This window comes from Platalea leucorodia (genome assembly GCF_965183815.1).
Source record: "Platalea leucorodia genome assembly, chromosome: 1".
Lineage (NCBI taxonomy): Eukaryota > Metazoa > Chordata > Aves > Pelecaniformes > Threskiornithidae > Platalea > Platalea leucorodia.
In genome coordinates this window covers 50,575,844-50,594,383 of record NC_138823.1, presented here as the reverse complement: position 1 = coordinate 50,594,383, position 18,540 = coordinate 50,575,844, and the positions used below count along the sequence as shown (strand labels likewise).

At 41.7% G+C, this 18,540-nt stretch overlaps 1 protein-coding gene across 1 annotated transcript in view; it reads left to right on the top strand.

Annotated features, from left to right (window-relative positions):
* TAF4B (TATA-box binding protein associated factor 4b) overlaps positions 1 to 18,540 on the top strand; it is a gene marked incomplete at both ends in the record, with an annotated part of 75,179 nt that overhangs the window by 22,681 nt on the left and 33,958 nt on the right. The window contains 5 exons of the mRNA XM_082321789.1: positions 1,086 to 1,175; positions 4,344 to 4,922; positions 11,865 to 12,000; positions 12,604 to 12,709; positions 18,246 to 18,418. Of these exons, the coding sequence (XP_082177915.1) occupies positions 1,086 to 1,175; positions 4,344 to 4,922; positions 11,865 to 12,000; positions 12,604 to 12,709; positions 18,246 to 18,418 (1,084 nt within the window). The remainder of the gene's footprint in view (positions 1 to 1,085; positions 1,176 to 4,343; positions 4,923 to 11,864; positions 12,001 to 12,603; positions 12,710 to 18,245; positions 18,419 to 18,540) is intronic.

Below are 18,540 nucleotides of genomic sequence, written 5' to 3'. Positions count from 1 at the left end.
TGAGATGTAGTGTACCAAATCACTGCATCCGTATCGGTGCAGTCTTGGTGACCTGTATCTGCAGCTCAGTGAGACCTAACAGGCAGCAGGTCAAATGACCAAGTAGGAGAGCTGCTGTAAGTTCTGTTTGTCTGTGAATATACAGTCCTTAAAACCCCTGCTCTGGTTCTGTAGCTCCTTGGAACAGTTGTTCCTAAGGAGAATATGGGTGAGAGGAGTAATTTCTCTGCAGAGGCAGAGGTTGGTGCCGGGGTCCCTCTTCCTTGTGTGTCTGTACCTTCTTGGAGGAGGTAATGTTCTTGGTGACTCTGGCAGGGTCTCACCTGGCAGGGTGAGAAAGGGCAGCAGTGTCTAGAGCTACCCACCACCTTCACCCTGTCGTGGTGGCACTGAAGTAGTGAGTGAGGGGTCTCAGAAGTCTGCTGCAGCTTCCTAACCCTCCCAAGCCCTTGAGTCAGATGTTTGTGTTGGGGCAGAGCGGAAGGCATTAAGAAAGAAGGCTGTACTCTGCAAGGCCGATGACTGTTACCATAGTGGTATGCAGAAGTGATGTTCCGATGTTCAGTTTCTCCTACTTTTGAAAGACGATGTTAAGTGTTCTGCTTTATTATGCTATGTATGCATTAGACCAGAATTGTCTTACAAAAACTACTGAGCTGTCTTTTGTCTCTGGTCTCTTTAAATTGATCTTTGTGCAGATAAGCTACCTTTACAGAAAAAAGTACTCATGGTGGATTTTAGATGTCTCTGCATGACAATGAGGTACTCAAAAGGATCAGTGCTACTTATAAACTTGTTTCTATCAGTTCACTTCAGTGAAGGGGTGTTTGAACAAGTATCCTTAAGTGTGTTAACTGCCTGCAGTTGAAAAAAGTGATTTAATTTGAAAATACTATATCTAAATTACAACATCATCCTATCCTAAAACCTTTTATTTAAAAATACAGGAGGAAAAAAGCGTTCGAGTACTGAATTTGAACAATTCCATGATAATGTAAATTTCCATGAATTTTTGATACATCTGGGAAAAAAATGTGGTAGATTCATAGTTATAACTTACCATTGTAATTATACTTTCCTCTTAGGAAGCAAAAATTGAACCAGAAGAATTTACAAAAAAGCTGTACGTAGAGCTCAAGTCATCTCCACAACCGTATTTAGTTCCTTTTCTCAAGGTAAGTGTCTGATTGTGGATATATAGTATTTAATGAGGGGAGGGAGGAGGACCAGAAAAGGAAGGAGGCAGAGCATTCAGATAGGTATTTGCTCAGGTCAGTTGAGGAAATGGTGCTTAACCTAGCCCTGCGTGACTGTTGCTCTTGGAAAGACAATTTTTTTGGGGAAGGAGGATTTCAGAGGAGTAATTTACTCTGTGTCCTTAAATTGGAGAGTAATTGCCCTCTAGTTGTTAGTGGATACTAAAGTTTTAGAAGCTGGTGCATCTACAGTAGAGCAGTTACACTAAGATGACCTCTTACTTTCTCATCAAAACTGTAGCTATTTTGAGTTCTAATAGAGAAGACTGACAACAGTGGCTGTGCACAGCTTGTGCAGTATTTAAGCTCAAAGAATCTGCATAAAGCTATTCATCTGTCTACTGGTTTGTGTTTAACTGGAGGCAGAAAAAAACCCCACCCTGTTCTCCAGAAAGGGTCTGACGGGACTGCTGCGGCTTAGGAAAAGTAACCCAGGACAGGTCTACCTCCATTCAAGCAAATAATCACGTAAATTAAAAAATGCTCTCTTAACACTTTTAATCATATGGTAGAATGGTATTAACAAAATAAAAATGAATGTCTTTATTGTACAGCAAGCATAAAATCCCATGCAAAACATGGAAAACTTGGTTACATTTACTTAATTGCAATGTACGCGGTACGCTCAGCTTGATAGAGCTGTACTTTTCCTTGGCATTCATTATAGGCAAGGTGGAGAATCAAGGAAGAACAGTTAAGTGGTAAAGCCGGGACAGAGGTTTTCTGGAGTTTCTCCTCTTCCTTAGTATTTGACAGCACATATAACAATGCATGTGATAATGTTGATGGCTGGTGTTGATCTGTTCAACTGTGGGATGACTATTTTTGTTACAGTGGCAGCCTTTAAATACTTTGCTAGAAAGTTTGCCATGAGTCTAGAAGACTAGAGCCATCTCTGCAGGGCTTGATATAAAATTCTCCTATTGGTCACTTACTTACTCTCTGTTTTAATTCCCTGGAGGCTTCTTAAATGTTTGGCTTTAGAAGTAGCATAGCTGCCTTCTGGAGGGCCCTGGCTGATGAACCCTGCTGGATGTGGGCTGGCTGTGTGTGCGTGGGGCCAGCTCAGGTGCTGTTGTGCTGTGTTCCCAAAACAGTGCAAGTGAGCCTCAGTAGCTCCACACAGATCCAGCCTAAGTCGGGCACAGCTAGACCTCATCAAGGGCTGGTGAGCCCTGACAGCCCTGGGCTTGTTCATGCAGAGGAGCTGAGCTGAGCCAAGGGGTGGCTGTGCAGCACTTGCTGACGCTTCTACCCCTTTGGGTCCCCCAAGGGTTGATTAGCTCGGGCACAGCACTATCCTGATGCACTCGCAGAAGTGCTCGGCCTGAGTTAATAAGCCATCCCACAATGTGGAGAGCTGTGTGATGCGCAGACCTCGAGGCAGTTCTACAGGAGTTAAGTTGGGTTCATCAGTATGGGTCAGACCCGGACCCATCACAGCAGAGCTGTTGCATGTTTCTCCTGCAGCATGCTACCAGGTACTGGTATCATCTATGCTTTTCTGTTTTAGGCAGTATCCATACCCTGTGATCCTTGACAAGGTGCTCTCTCCCTGTTGCATGCTATATTAACAAAGAAATACTGTGACTTAAGAAACCTTGTTTAGACATTGTCATGGTTGAAGTTAGCTGACTTTGTAGCGTTACCCATCCTTTAAAACTTCTTGCACCCTGATTGCTTTTATCCAAATTACCTTAAGGATGAGAATGTGTAGTTGATACACACCAATTAGGTCTGGTCTGTAACTCTGAGCAGCTGTGACAGGACTGCTTGCCAAATGGAAGGTGACTTCAGGAGCACTTCTCTAAGGTGCTACGAGGACTGGTGCTGGCCTTGTTTGTGGGGGAAACGCTTGCAGGTCAAGTCTGGAAAGAAATGTGATACGGCTTGTTGCCAATTCACTTTTAGCTAGTGAAGTGGAATTTTAGGGAGGACTCTCTGGAGTTGTCTCTTATCCTTGAGCTGCAGGTTTTTGATGAAGTTGTTGCACGTGTTTTGTTTTGTCTGTTCCAATAGGTGGAAAAGTACAGTGATTTTTGGCTGTAAAGTCTGCTTGATTTTCAAATCTATGCTGGATGCTTTTGGTAAATAAATTGCATCTGGAGCATGAAGAAAGCTGAGTGGCCTTTTAAAAGAAAAGGAAGTGAACGTTAAAGATAGGTGTGCCACAGAAGGTCTAGATGTCCAAACAATTTGTTCACTCGATATATTAGCATGTGAGACAACATGTCCTTTTGCATGAAGCCCAGAGCAACAGCACTGTGCTGGAGGCTCTTACAGACTTCAAAAACTATTAGAGGCGGGAAAAAAAGGTTTGTGAGAATATACAGGTAGCTGCAGAACTGATTTCCCCTGGTTCTTAGCCATATCAGATTGTAAATAGTCAAGGAGAAAAATCTGTAGAGGGCTTGAAGATTATTCTGTCCATTAACGTTCTTAAACATGGCTGTAGTAAAAATGAGATGTTGCCAGATACCTTTACTAATGTTCTCTTGTTGCAGAGAACTATCTGTCTTAAGTTGTGCTGCTGCAGCTATACAGGCATTATTAAAGTGGTATCCCCCCCTAGTGTAGATACAGCTGTATTGGTGTAGAAGTGCTCATACCTTCAGAGATTGTTTCTGACTTTATGGGATAATTTGTAGTTCTCTGTCAGACAGGCTCTATGGATAAACACAGCTGTTACAGTATAGGAGGGGTTTTTGGCAAAGCAATTTTTTTTGAGGTAGTAAAACAGTTAAAATGGTCTTTTTATAGAACACAAATTTCAAATTGAAAAATCTAAACAAAAGAACAATGTTATGGGTGAGTTTCCCTGTAGATGGTATTTGCTACATGCAGTGAAGCCGTGGTGACTGTTGACCTTTGCTTAGCCTGTGTTGGTGATTCTTGTGGTCTTCACTAAGCAGTATCATTATCAATTTAAGGGTGCCTGAATTCTAGCAAAACTTGTTTGGAATAAGCAATTACCATCTCATGAAAAATTAAATTGGAAGATGAGGAAGAAGATTCAGTTGCTAATGTATCAGTATTGTGGAAGACTCTGCTGATGTTATGTCCAGTGTTTTTTTGTTTTTCTTCTAGAAAAGCATGCTTGCCTTACGGCAGCTAATGCCCAACGCTCAGAGCTTTATCCAGCAGTGTATGCAGCAGCCAGCTCCAACCCAAGAAGCTGTTTCGACTTGTACCTCTGCAGCACCAGCTCCTTCAACAGCGGTGGCAACCTCAGCTGTAGCAACAACTTCTCTTCCAGTTATAAAACCAGTGTCTGCCTCTGTAACAGTCACAGCCTCTCCGGTTATAAAACCAGTCCTTGTCAGTGCGTCGGCAACAGCTCCTCTGCAGACTGTGAAGCCTGTTCCTGCCTCTGCAGTGGTGACAGCATCTCTTCGGCCTGCAGCTTCAGTCCTCACCACAACGATAGCAACATCAGGGCTGACTGCTATGCAAACTGTCAAGCCGGTCTTCACCTCTGCAGTAGCAACGTCGTCTCTCCAGCCTGCAAAGCCAGTGCTGGTCTCTACAGTGGCATCTTCAGCAACAACCCCTCTCCAGCCTCTGAAACCAGTCCTTGGAACCCCAATCAGTATCAAAATCTCACAGCCAAAGTCCATCGTTGCGCAGTCAGTGGGTGCTCAGCAGGTGGTTAAAGTGAAACAGTTGGTAAGATGAATTTCTCTCCTTCTCTGTGACTGGGCTTCTTTGCTTCCACTCTTACCGTTTTGTCAAGAGGATACGAATTTGGATCTTAGTGGGATTTTTTTAACATAGGAAGCTATTCTGTCATGAGTTAATTAGTTACGTTTGTCATAGTTAAGGATATTGAGCCCTTGGTGAAAAGGTGAATCTAAAGCCAAACTGTAAGCTGGGTCTCTTGCAAAACATGCTGACCACTGTTCCACCAGACTGAACATCCAGCTTGAGACATGAGGGAGTATGAGTTCTGACCCCTGCAATGCATGGAACCAGGGTAGGTTGGCATCTGAAAGAAAAGGTAGGAAATGCTTGTGTCAGAAACAGAAATTGCTGATGGGATGCTTATGTTAATTACTGTCAGATGCCCTGTTAGGGCTGTGCCTCAGCTAGCCACTAGAGATTCCAGTCTCTAGCTTGGTAGTTCCTACCCTGGATATTTTGCAGGCACAGGTGGCTTGATGATGTTCAGTGATATGTTAACTGAAATGTACAAACTAGCTCAAGGAGCTTCTCAGAGCAGAGTTCTGACCTCCAAATTTACTAAGACATGTTAATTATGAAGTCATCCAAAAGTGAGCTTTTTCTATCAGGCCTCATTAGCTAAGAAATTCCAGGAGGAATAAATGTCTTATTAAAACAATACCCTCAATAGCAATGTGTTAACATTTTTTTCTTGGCACAGGTTAACTTCTTGCTAATGTTAATGTTAAATACCAACAAACTGGATCACAGGTATACCCAAAAGAGCAACATTGTAAAAATACATGAGGTTTGGTGTATGGGTGTTTGAGACACTGAGTAGTATTCTGACTGGTCTACCTGCGTTCTCAAGTATTTTGAGAGAATAGTCTCCCTTTGGCAGATAAAGAACTTGATTCTTGAATAAGACTTCCTTGTAAAGATTTGCTCTTTAAAAAGAGGGGAAAACATTAGACTTCCTATGAAGCTAGATTTACTTTGCACAGGTATAGTAGAGCATCTAGTGTGTGAATTTCCTCTGTAGTTTGTTTATTGCCTATACATGATGTAACAGTATTCAGGCCCTTAAAATGTTTTGCTTTTTTAATTTTCTTCCTTTCAAAGTGCATAAGGTGGATACAATACAAGAATCCTGCATTCTAAATAGAGAGCTTATGCTACCAGCTTTTCACCTTTTCAGACTTGCTTAAAAAGAACAAAGCGCTCAACTATATGGAGGGGATGTGGTGTCCTTTTTATGAGTGGGTTTGTTTTAAAAACAAACCGTTATCAAGCATATGCACTAACAGTCTTTGATAGTAGTAGCTAAAGCCAAATTGGAAAAGGAATTGGTACCCTTACTGTCTTTGAGGACTAAATTTGAAATTCCAGCCAGAAGAAAATGAGGGCTTCTTAGGTTGTTCAAGGGCTGGAGAGCAGTTTGTTGGCTACATGGCAAGCCATGTAATCCAGGGGAAAGGTGGACCATCTGTACAAATAGATGAGGAAGCTTAACTCTACACTGGGGAGTCAAAACATTTCTTGAATATGATATTGGTGAACTCAAGAAATGACTTCTGCCTCCTCCACTACTGCAGTGTGGCAGACGATTGCAATTGCTTTTCTTCACAGTGCCTTGCAAGCATTGAATTGCATACAAAACATGTTTTTATCCTCATTTGGGTAGATCCCAGGCACAGTGATTGAAATACTTGCTCTTCAAAATACCTATTTAATTTTGGTTTCGGATGTAGTCGAAGGACCGGGTTGACCACTTTGCAGCCATATCAGGAGCTTGGTGTTTGTTCAGGCAACCTACTAGCACAAAGGGCAAGTTAGTAGAAGTGGCTGCATCTTCTAGGGCTTCCCTGGTGCATTTCATTGGAAGGACAGAGGGTCTGTTTCCTCCCACAAGAAAACAAATCTGGACCTGCCCTCCCTAAACAGAAGGGTCCTGCTGCCAGCTGAAAGGAAGCACATGCCAGCTGTGCAAATCTGTCCATACAATGCTGCCAGCAATTTCTTTCCCTTTCCAGCCTTCAGGGTTGTCTGATGCCATACACTCCCTCTGCACGCCCATTTCTAATTTAGGTCTTTTGTGCTTGAGGAATGTAAAGTGAACTTTCATGTGCCAGCTCCAGTGTAACATTGGTGGTGCTCAAGAATGCAGCACTACATTATTTTAATATCAAAATTGTGACTGGAGTTATGCAACATGTAACTGTCTTTTCTGTGGCATGATTATCGAAACTCTGGGTTTGTATGGTGGACACCAAGGTACCTGTTCTTCAGGGATGCTGTTGGGCTTGATCACATGCCTGTGCTGTGAGTTGCCCATTAGAAGGGGTTCCCTCCTGGTGACTTTGTTAACACAGCCTCATTTAAGGGCTTTGCTGTACACAGGAGTTTCGTCTTGGAAAGAAAACTTGTCTTGCTGTAGTATTGCTTTGTCTCTTGTTAAAGCACAATAAATGAAAATTTAAATTACCAGCCGCTGGCTTGCAATGGTGAGAAAGCTGCTGTGAGACTACAACTTCATGTTAAGCATAAAGAGCAAGAGTTTTATGGTGTAGTCCCTGTGATTACCAATGAGACATGCTCCCTGGACATCACTAGTGGTTGAAGCAAGGAGCGAAGTGCTTGTGCTATTCCAGCCACTTGTTCTTAGTGAGTTGTTGTTAGTGTCAAGTCCCCTCAGAGCTGAGCTTTCTTGAGCAGAGAATCTCCTGTTATTTTTCAAGAGCTTTTTGTCCTGGATGTATGCTTTTGCATTCAGCTGGTGAGGCTTCCTTCATGAAGCAATGCTGCTTGTAGTGTGTGATGATACCTTACCATCTCTCTGCTGATCTCCGAACTTTGCTTTATGAATGCAAAACAGGTTCAAGTAAGGCTAATCAAAATCTCTCTGAGGCAGCTTTCCCTATGCTGTCAGCTGGATGTTGCATTGCATTTTTTTACTTAAAAGAGTGGTGGTGCTTTTTATTCTGATGTCTCTGTCAAAGTACTTAACAGGGCACAAAGGAACAGTCCCTTTTCTTTATTACTTCTTCCTGCTAACCTGAAGAAAAGAGGCAATAACTCTTTCTTATTGATAATATCTATTTTTTTATACTTTTTTTCTGGCATTAGATCCTTGTTGAAATTTCTAGGATTGTTGCCCTGTTCTGTTTTAAGTCCCAAGGACTTCCAGCTTTGTTAGTCTAGCAGCTAGAATAGCAAACACAAAATCAGCTTTACTGCCTTTCTGTTTCTTGTTGATCTAGTCTCCTCGGTTACTTGACTTACTGCCCAATCTCCAGTGATTTAACACTGCCTATCTTTGTTCTTTTTGTCTGCCGCACCTTCACCTTGAATGCTTATGTTTCCTCCTGTGCTGTTTCAGTGTTTTGCATGCTGAAGATGAAGCATCATTCTTGCTGGTGGTGGGGAGGATGTCTAGGCGCGTGTCAGTGTGGGTGCTGGCGGAGCCTGTGAGTAGTTTGTCCAAGCTGGTCAGTGGCTCAGTAATTATCTGCACACTGTCCTGGTTTTGGCTGGGATAGAGTTAATTTTCTTCCTAGTAGCTGGTGTAGTGCTGTGTTTTGGATTTACTATAAGAATAATGTTGATAACACACTGATGTTTTAGTTGTTGCTAAGCAGTGCTCACACTAGTCAAGGACTTTTCAGCTTCTCATGCCCTGCCAGCGAGAAGCCAGGAGGGGGCACAGCCAGGACAGCTGACCCAGACTGGCCAAAGGGCTATTCCATACTGTATGACGTCATGCTCAGTATATAAACTGGGGAGAGTTGGCCAGGGGGCAGCAATCGCTGTTCAGGAACTGGCTGGGCATTGGTCGGTGGGTGGTGAGCAGTTGCATTGTTCATCACTTATTTTGTATATTCTTTTATTGTTAGTTTTACTTTTTTTTTTTTTTTTTTTTCCCCCCTGATTCTCTCCCCCATCCCCCTGGGGTGGGGGGGGCCTGAGCAAACAGCTGTGTGATGTTCAGCTTCCTGCCAGGTTAAACCACAACAGTCCTTTTGGTGCCCAACGTGGGGCACAAAGGGTTGAGATAACAGCAGATCTGACCAGAGCATGTTAAGGCAAATTTTTTATAAGCATTTATTATATTGGTTTAATAGTCACTGGTTGTAATGTTGATTTATTTGCTCTCAAAGTTGTCGTGCTTGCTCTGAAAGTTGTGTTATATAAGACCTTACTTGCAGTATGTGTTCCCTGTTGTGCTGTTTACCCTTGCTGGGGGCTGGATCAAGGTTATCATTTTGCTGCACTGTGTAACGTAAGCTTATGATATGATAAAACTATTGGTCGTGAGACTAATCTGGTATTTGTACTCGGCATTTCCGTCATCTCCATACCTTGAGAGCCACTTCTCGGAAACTATTAATGATTACACTCTTTACCTTTTCTCCTCAGAGAACAAATCTATGGGGAAGACAGGGAGGACACTTCCCCTCGCCCCTTCACCTTCCCTTTTTCCTTCAGACTACTTACAACAGCTCTTGAGAATTTTGAATATCCTTGGGTTGTTCAAACCAGCATATTCCTATTGCTATGTCTCCTGAATGTGGTTGAGGTCTTGTTTAGGGTTAAACAACTGTTTAGGAATACCATCCAGAGATCTGCCTCCGTGATGGGCACTGTGGCTATTCAGACCCCGGTGACAGGCACTGCGGTTACTCCAACCCCCACGACAGGCACTGCAGCTGAACCAGAGAACCAACGTGTGCTGGTATCAGTTGCCCCTATATGCAAGAAGAAATACACAAGAAAATCAGCTCATTTAGTAAGGGATGAAGATGAACCAGGCCATAACAAGAACAAGAGGGAGCAGAGGGAGAACCCATAAATGAGGTGGTAACCACCCGATCCCTATCCCTGAGTGAGCCATGAGATACGCAAAAAGATTTCAGCCATCGTCCAGGCGAGCACATTGTCAGCTGGCTGCTCCAGTGCTGGGATAACAGGGCCAGTAGCCTGGAATTAGAGGGTAAGGAAGCCAAACAGCTGGGATCCCTTTCGAGGGAAGGGGGTGATGACAAAGTGATTGGAACGGTTTTTCAGTTTTTCCACAGCCAAGATGCAGGCCCGTAGGGAGGAAGAGACTTCCTTCTTGTTGCCGCAGTTGGCCAGCCAATTCATCCACTGTTTGTCCTCCTCCGTCTGTCCATGTCATTGCTGACAACGAGTTTGCGTGCGAAAATGGTGCACTCCAGACAAACTTCCACCACATGGCTTGTGAGCACCTGACTTCATCTGTACTCCACTGTACTGCTTTGTAGTCAGGCATTGGAACCGCTGCCCAGGGAAGTGGTTGAGTCTCCATCCCTGGAGGTATTTAAAAGAAGGGTAGATGTGGTGCTCAAGGACATGGTTTAGTGGTGGACTTGGCAGTGACAGGTCAACGGTTGGACTCAATGATCTTAAGGGTCTTTTCCAACCTTAACGATTCTATGATTCTATGAGGAAGTGCTGCATGTGGGAGCCTTGACTCTGTCCACAGTCTGTCCCTGTACTCCCATGGTTCTGTCTTCTTATGGATCTTAAGTCTCTTCTCAAGAACTGTCTGTTCATTGTCTGGTTTTCAGACACCACCTTCAGCTGAGTTATTCTATGTTACTTCTGCTATGCCAAACCATGATGCTATTAATATGGGGATGGGTGGGGTGTATCTTGACTATTTGGTACACAAAGTACCTCTTTTTGTGAATGTGTGATGCTTATGCTGATGATGTTTACTGATAAATCTGAAGTTAGATGACAGAAGGAGACAGACTAATTTCTGAAGTATAATAAATGTCAACTCTTTATTTAATTAAACTTGTGCAGTGTTGCTGTACAAGCACTCTTGAGACTTTCTGAAGTTAGAATAAAAGATGTAGAGGGAAAAAAGTGGTTTCTTGACCCTGAAAATTCCTTTGTATTACCTTTCTGCTGCTAAAAAAACAGGATTCCATCTGAAGATGTTGATAATTTTGTGCTTTGGTAAAAGCACATCTTTGTAGTACTTGTAATCAAGAACTTTTCCAAAGGATGTATCAAAAGCTGCAGCCCATATTCTGCTAGCTAGGAGGCTTAGAAATGAGGCTTTTAGGGATGCTGCAATTGCATTACTTTCTTGCATTTTAATAGACGCCCATGAAGAGGAAGAATTAGTATTTATGGGCTGCGTCCATAGGTCTGTGTTGTGATGACATCCTGCTGTCTGGTTTTGTTTCTCTCAAGAGCCTCTTTAAACAAAATTATCAACCCCCTTCCTTTTTACCCTTCAGCAGTGTATTGATGGTTTTGTGTAGAGGCTCTACTCGCTATAGGTGTTGCTAGTTGGTACTTCATGTTCCCGCTAACTGATGTGTTCAGTGTATTTTTGCTTAACACTTTGGAACGCAGCGTCTCAATCTACAATTGATGTTGCAGCTCCAAAAATGCATTAGTAACTTTGTAGTGTGTACTCTTAATTCTTGTCAGGAAAAGGATTTCATGTGAAACTTCTAACTGTTTGTTTTGGTGTTCTTTCTTTTTAACTAGGTGTTTGTGATACCTACCCTTTTGAACTTATTGGCAGGCAGACTCAATACTCAATTGTTAGTCTGTTAAGCAAGACTTACAGAGAGGAAAGCCTCTTAGTGTAATGGATTGTGTAATACTCAGTGAAACTTGTCTTCTCTCTATTGATAACCATATTAGAGGTGAAGTGTCTGTTAGAGCTCAGTACATGAGCTGCTGGAGCTTAAAGCTCACCACCAGTCGTTAAGATTTTGTGTCATGAAGTTTAAAAAAAAAAAAAAAAAAGGTGAGGTTTTTCTGAGCATGCTGTTTGCTTTAAACTGAAAGCTAGACATGCATGCGTGCCCAGCGGCACTTCTGGCTGAATGAACATGTTGATACTATTTGCTTCTCTGTAGGTTTAGCTCTTCTCACTCTTGATATTGGATATTCCACTTCCAGGTAGTCCAGCAACCTTCAGGAACCATTGTAAAGCAAGTATCCACACTCCCGCAACCCTCAACACTGACCCTGCAGACATCTGCCGAGAAAAGGATGCCGCTGAATACACTTGTTCAAACTAACCAGTTTCCTGCAGGTAAAGTGGAACCTCTTTAATGGAGAAGGGAGAAGACTGCTGAGATATAGAAATAAGTGCTGGATGTTGGTAGATTGTAGGAATGTAAGAAGGTAGTTGCCTATCAGGAGCAGCCAGCTCTGTGCGATGAGTTGAACATCTTTACTGTCTGTTTGGAGTTCTGATGAGAAACTCAGTGCCATGTCTGCTTCTGGCACCTGTTAAAAGCATGTCAATCAAACATTTGTACTTGTTAAAATACTGTGAGTAAGCTCCTTGCAGTGAACTTCCTTTAAGCCGTGATGCTTTTGAGGGTCATTTCGTGAGACTTAGCTTTTCCCTTCAAGAGGTCCAGGTTGATGCATAATGTGAGTTTGTCTCAGCAAGTCAATTTTCACTAAAACCTTCCACTGGTCAGCACAGAGGAGGATGTTTGCTGAGAGCGTGTAGGATTTTGGGCCATATAGAACATGTAGAATGTAAGACTCTAGAGTGTCTGGTTTTCAAATGGACCTAATTAGTTGTTGTTGAGTCTGCAGTAGCCTTTGCTAGAAGTATGAACTGATTAAACAGTTTTCTTAGCATTTTGCTTTCTACTATGGCATGTTCTTTGTTTTGTTTTAGGTTCCATTCTGAAACAAATTACCCTGCCAGGAAATAAAATTCTGTCGCTTCAAGCATCTCCTGTTCAGAAAGCTAAAATAAAAGAGAATGGAGCAACATCCTTCAGGTAAAAATAAACAATATCAGAAGTTCACTATAGGAAGGAACAAAAGGAACAGACAGCAAGTATAGAGGTGGGAAGAGAGCCCAAATAAAAGGAACTTTCTTTAGAAACTTGTTTATGATAGGTGTTTTTCACGTTATAATACTAATTGGCAAGGGGGAACCTAAAAATTTTGACGTCGTAGCAGATATTAATTATTCTTCATGTAAGAAAAACTGTCCTGATGAGGTTGGATTTTCATCATGCTATCACAAGAATGTAATTATGTAAACAGTGTGCATCAATATGTATCAGTTTTTCACTTGTAGGGAAGGCATCTTGATCTCTATCCTATGAGTACTATTACCTGTATCTAAAGCAAAGTTACCTTGTATTAAAAGCCCTCCCTAGGATTAAAGCAGATACAACCTCATTTTTTCACAGACAGCCAGATAGCATTGGACTGTTATTTGGACTGGCTGGTAACCTGTAAAGCTCTGTGCTGTATTTTGAAATCTTTTATTAGCTCCTCTTCCAAGTTTGTTCCTGTATGTAGAAGTAAAAATCTTTGACTACACCTCTAATTGTGGCTTCTGGCATATTCTCTAGGGCTTTAGATTACAAAAGTGCTTAAAGCTTTTAGTTCTGGTAACTGATTAACTTTTCAAAAGCAGGAATTGTTTTTGTAGCTCTGAAATGTAATGTTGGAACAGAGGTACAGACTGTCATAAGCATTATTGGTCTTATGACTTTAAGGCAAGCTTGAAGTTGCTCTTCCAGGGATAAAAGCAGACATGACACCTTTGTCTTGTTGACCAGTTGACTTCTCATCTCTTGAAAGCTACAGCTTTGTGTGCACTGATATGGACAGAGCTGTTGTTGTTTCCAGTAACATACAGTATACAGTGAACACTTAAAACACTGGTAGCCAGAAGTTGAAATGAAAAGCTAATGTTAAAGCAGTAGCTCTGTTCAGCTGCCTCAAGCTCTTATGAAATATATGTCAGAATATAATTTGGGATGTAATTTTGGGTAGTGATGTTTGAAAAAAAAAAAATCACTTCATAAATATCATAATTAAAAACCAAACTCCTGCAAAAAAAATAGAAACAATTTTTTTTCTGTGGTCTTCCAATTGGAATGTATCAACTGATTTACATGGAAAAGTTTGAATTCTTGAAATTCCTTCCCTGAATTGATGAATTCTTAGTGTAGAAAAAACTCTGCTTTTACAGTGTGATCTAAGATCGGTTTCTGTTCTTGCTTTTGCATTATGATTTTCAAAGTAGCTTAAGTCCATGAGAATTCAGATTTGAAATCTCTAACTCACCTTAAATTTTACTATTAAGTCTCTTGTCTCTGAAGAATTTATGCCTTTGAATACACCCCTGGTGGTTCTTCTATTCACTGCTATAACCAAGCTTTCTGACTTTAAAAACTACGTATGTAGTTTTTTTCTTCATGTATCTGAACGTGTATCTTCATGTATCTGAACGTGGGCAGCATGTACCTGAACTTTTGGCTTCTCTCTGTAGAGTATCTGTGTTCTCCGAGCAGGTCTAGCACCACAGTGTTAATCTGGGCTGGACAACCCAGTAAGCTGTGAAGTGGTTTCCTCTCTTCTGTCCTGACTTTCAGTACTCCCAGCACAGCTATTCTTTGTGACCTGTGATCCATCAACTGCCGATCATCTGCGAGGCAGAGAGAAAGAAGCACCATGGCCCCCTTTCAGGCTTTGTGATGAGATTCGTTGTGGGCAGAGAGCATGTCTAGTAACTGATGTGATTGTACATGTGACACTTCAGACTGTGGTCTCTCATTGCAGTATGTCATCAAGCCTGACTCCCTCTGCCATTGTGTGACTAGGTTAGGTTAGGATTCAAGAGTGTAATACTCGCTAAGTTGTACTTAATAAGCCGCAATTTTACCTTGTCTGCTCTTTAATGGGCTGTTTCAGGTTGCTGAAGATGAGCAGTAGAAAAAATGGCGATTCCCCCCCCCCCCTTAAAAAAAAACCTTCTCGAAATTATTTCAGCTAAGCACAGGCATCACTGGCTCTTGATTGCCCCATGACATGTCTTGTAAAGGGCAGTCTGTTTTAAAAGCATCAAGAGTTTTATAAACTGCTCTACAAACTTCTGTAAAGTATATGCTACAGCACCCTGGAAAAAGTAAGACGCATATTTGCATCTTCAAATATTTATTTTGCATCGGTTCTATTTAATAGAGTTGTTCTCCAAAGCACATAGAGCTCTGACTTGTGCATTTTGTCTGGAAGGTACCAGCAATCTCAACTAGCAGACAAACAGGAGTGAGACAGCAGAGTGGAGAACATCTGGGCAGCTGCTCCTCCTGTCCCGAGGTGGCGGGGAGCACTGGTGGTTCTTGCTTCGCTGGAATTGCTCTGTCCTGCATAGTTGTCCATGATGGTGCACGGAGGTCTGGGTTAAGCGTGCCTTTCTAGTTTTCCCTTTGACTGTTGTATAAAACAGAGGAAATAAAGATGAATTCAGAAGACATGTGCGTTGGTCAAACACCAGAGGGTGCCACAGACTCACTTTTCAGCCAGTACAGGCAAATTCATAGACGTGAGGTGCATCTGCGTTCCTTGGGCTTCTTTTCCAGTGGAATATTCAGCATAAATGTGAAACCTGACTTCATGCAGGGTAATGCTCAGAACTCTGTGTTCTGTTTTCCCCCTTGTTCTGATAAGCTTAAATCACTGGAGACTTATAACAGCTGGGAGAGTTTTTATTGTTGATTTCTGGGTGTGACAAGATCAAATGCAAAAAGCATTAAAGGAAGTGGTATAGAAGAGGGGCTTTATGGAGGGATTGCTGAAAGTCCGTATCCAACAGAAATGTATACTCTGGAATATTTTAAATTTATCACTTTAATCGAATGATTTTTATAGCTTACTCAAAAAACATGATACCTTACTTAAAATAATTGAGGTTTGTTCGAACAGCAAGGAAAAAAGAATAGTAAAAAGTACAAACTGAACGTGGCTTCTGAAACTTACATTAATCTTTAGTGAGCACTACTTCTAAGGAAATGTAATGATAGTTTCTTTGGATTAAGTAAAATAAGTGCAGTAGTGTTTTCACAGGTGCAAATTAATCTTTCATCAAGGCTAGTGACTCGGGGACTTAATGCAAACTTACATCCTACAGTGAAGAAGTTAGAATTGGTCCTTAAAAACAGTACAGGTAGAGATGTCTACTTGCATATAAGCTCTTGTATGTGTGTACTCACAAGAGAGACTGTGTGCATGGAAATATTAGAGAAAATAGTAATCTGATAAAGGCTGGTTTTAGAGACCTGAAACTTGTGTATGTAGAAAGGCAGATAGATGTATAGTATAGAAGTTTACCACCTCCTCTCTTGAGTATTTGGACTATGCGGCCAGATTAAAAGTTAAAATTATTTATCAAAACTGCGTGCTATACAGTTGCAACTGAGGTGCAAGCATCCTTACTTGGATTCCATAAACAGCTCCATCGGGATAATGTCAGGATCCACCATCTGCAGCTCTGATAGCTTGTGATGTATGTTCTTGGTGCTAGTTGTGCTGATTTTGTAATCTCCTTTATTGGCAGATTCGTGGCACTCACTGCACTTTGGTGGGATTCTTGTCTCTGCCAACAGCAAAGAATTCTCTGTAGTGGTCATTAAGAAGAGTAAACTGGAGTGTACTTGTGAAGATCAATTAGCACTCAATTAGCATGCAGTGAAGGTTCATTTACATGCTTCTTGAAAGATCAGGGTCTCTGTTAGGCTGATAGAGCATGAGTATACACTTGGAACTGCTCAGTTGCTGGTTGTGAAGGGGTAGGAGGAGGGAAGCTGTTCTGGCAGCTGTGACTTCAGCTTTGAATCATAACTGTGGTCACTTAACCCTTCTGACTATCCTAGGGTTTAATGCTTTTCTTAGCACGATGGATTTGGGGCACAGTCCTAGTCAGGAAGCTATGTCTAGTTAGACTTAATGAATGAAGCTGGTTTGAGAAGCTGCTGGGTCTCCTTTTCCCTGAATAAATCACGTAGAAACTCCTAGCCTTGAGGGCACACAAATGAACGGCAGGAGGAGTAGGGGAAGGCTGGACTCCTTTCCTAGCTAGGCTTCTCTCTCAAAGTTCGTGGGAGAAGACTTGCACCATAGAAACCTATTGAAGCCCAAAGGAGAAAATGCATCTGTAGTTTAAGAAAAAAATCCCAACACTTTCTTGTGTCTTTTGAGTATTGCTCAGGCCCAACCCAAGTTCTAATAACTTCAGCTTCTACCTGTCACCAGTCAGAAGACAGCCTCCAAGAGATCCCGTTTCACCTAAGAATGGCAAGTTTCTGACTAACCCCTTGTTCAAGAGTTACGTAGACCACACTGTATTTTCTGAAGATGAACTTTATCAAACCTTGCCAGCGAATACTTTTCAGGATGGGTGTGTGTGTGGTTTTGGATTTTGTTTTCTTTTGTTTTCCAAATCAAAAGACCTTCAGATTGAGTGCTTCCACCTGTCTGTATGAATAATGCTGACTTCTGTTCTGATTCTAAACCCTTGAAGCCACCATTAAGGCCTTTGTTACTTTGTGAAGCAAAAAAGGCTTTCTTTTGATGATCTAAACTTAATTGAAAATAATTTGGGTATTTTCATTGCTAAAGTCTTACAAAAACTTTTCCCATATAAAGTTCATTTAGTATTTTAACTAAAATGATCTTTTAAAAAAAAAAAAAAAGCTGAGGCACACAGACTATTTGCTTGACATGGGCTTTGCCGTGATTATAGCTAGTCTTAGTCATGTTAGCCCGAAGTATGCCAGACTTGAGGTTTTATTTTGAACATGTAGACCAAAGCTGCTACAGCAGAATCCAGCTAACAGAGGGATGTTAAGAACTAGAGTTCTGCCGCTGTTTTTCAGAAGCATAGCATCCTCCCCGCTACGTACATAAGTACTTACTGTATGGTAGGACTGATTCAAAGGGCAAGGTCTGGTTGGTTCTGTATACTACAGACAAGGGGCGTTTGTATCTTATTTTTTAAGGGAATTCACTAAAAAAAAAGTAAAGATCTCGTTTGTGCTAATATGCTTGTGCTGTAAGCTTCAGTTTGTAGGATAGGCATCTCAGTTAGAAAATGGGCTTGTTTATAAGTTCGATGAGTCAGTATTCAGCTTTGTTCAACACTTGGTTCTACCTGGTGAATTAGAGTTTTAGAACAAATTTCAGGCTGTAAGAGTGATGGTGCAGGGTGGGGGGCTCATGTGGACTTTTAATGCAGGTTTACCTCTGTCCTTCCTTTCTGAGCTTGCTCAAAATTTTAGTTACATGAAAAGGATTTGCATGCCTAACAATGGAGGCATTAGTCAAGCTAATGTTTGAGAGGCACTTCACTGAAGTGTGAAAGCTTTTAGGAGCCATCTGTGCCTGTCCATACCCACACTAAACATCTATCGTATAGGGGTAGCCTCCAAGACACGTGAATGTGGCTGTTTGTTGATGGTTGAGAGGCTTTTTCTTTGTATCTATTCTGAATGAAGCATAAAATGTTGGTTTTCTCTCTAGTAGAGATGAAGATGACATAAATGATGTGACTTCTATGGCTGGGGTCAATCTTAACGAGGAGAATGCATGCATTTTGGCAACAAACTCTGAGCTCATTGGTACGGTGATCCGCTCTTGTGCAGATGAACCTTTTCTCTCCTCGGAAGCACTTCAGAAGAAGATCTTGAACATAGGTGAGAACAAAGCATATGTAACAGATATGTATTGCCTGTTTCACCAGCCAGCCTCCAATCTTTGAAGAAGGTGCTGGAACTTTTAAGATCTGCCATCTCAATTCATATGTTTCTACCAAACT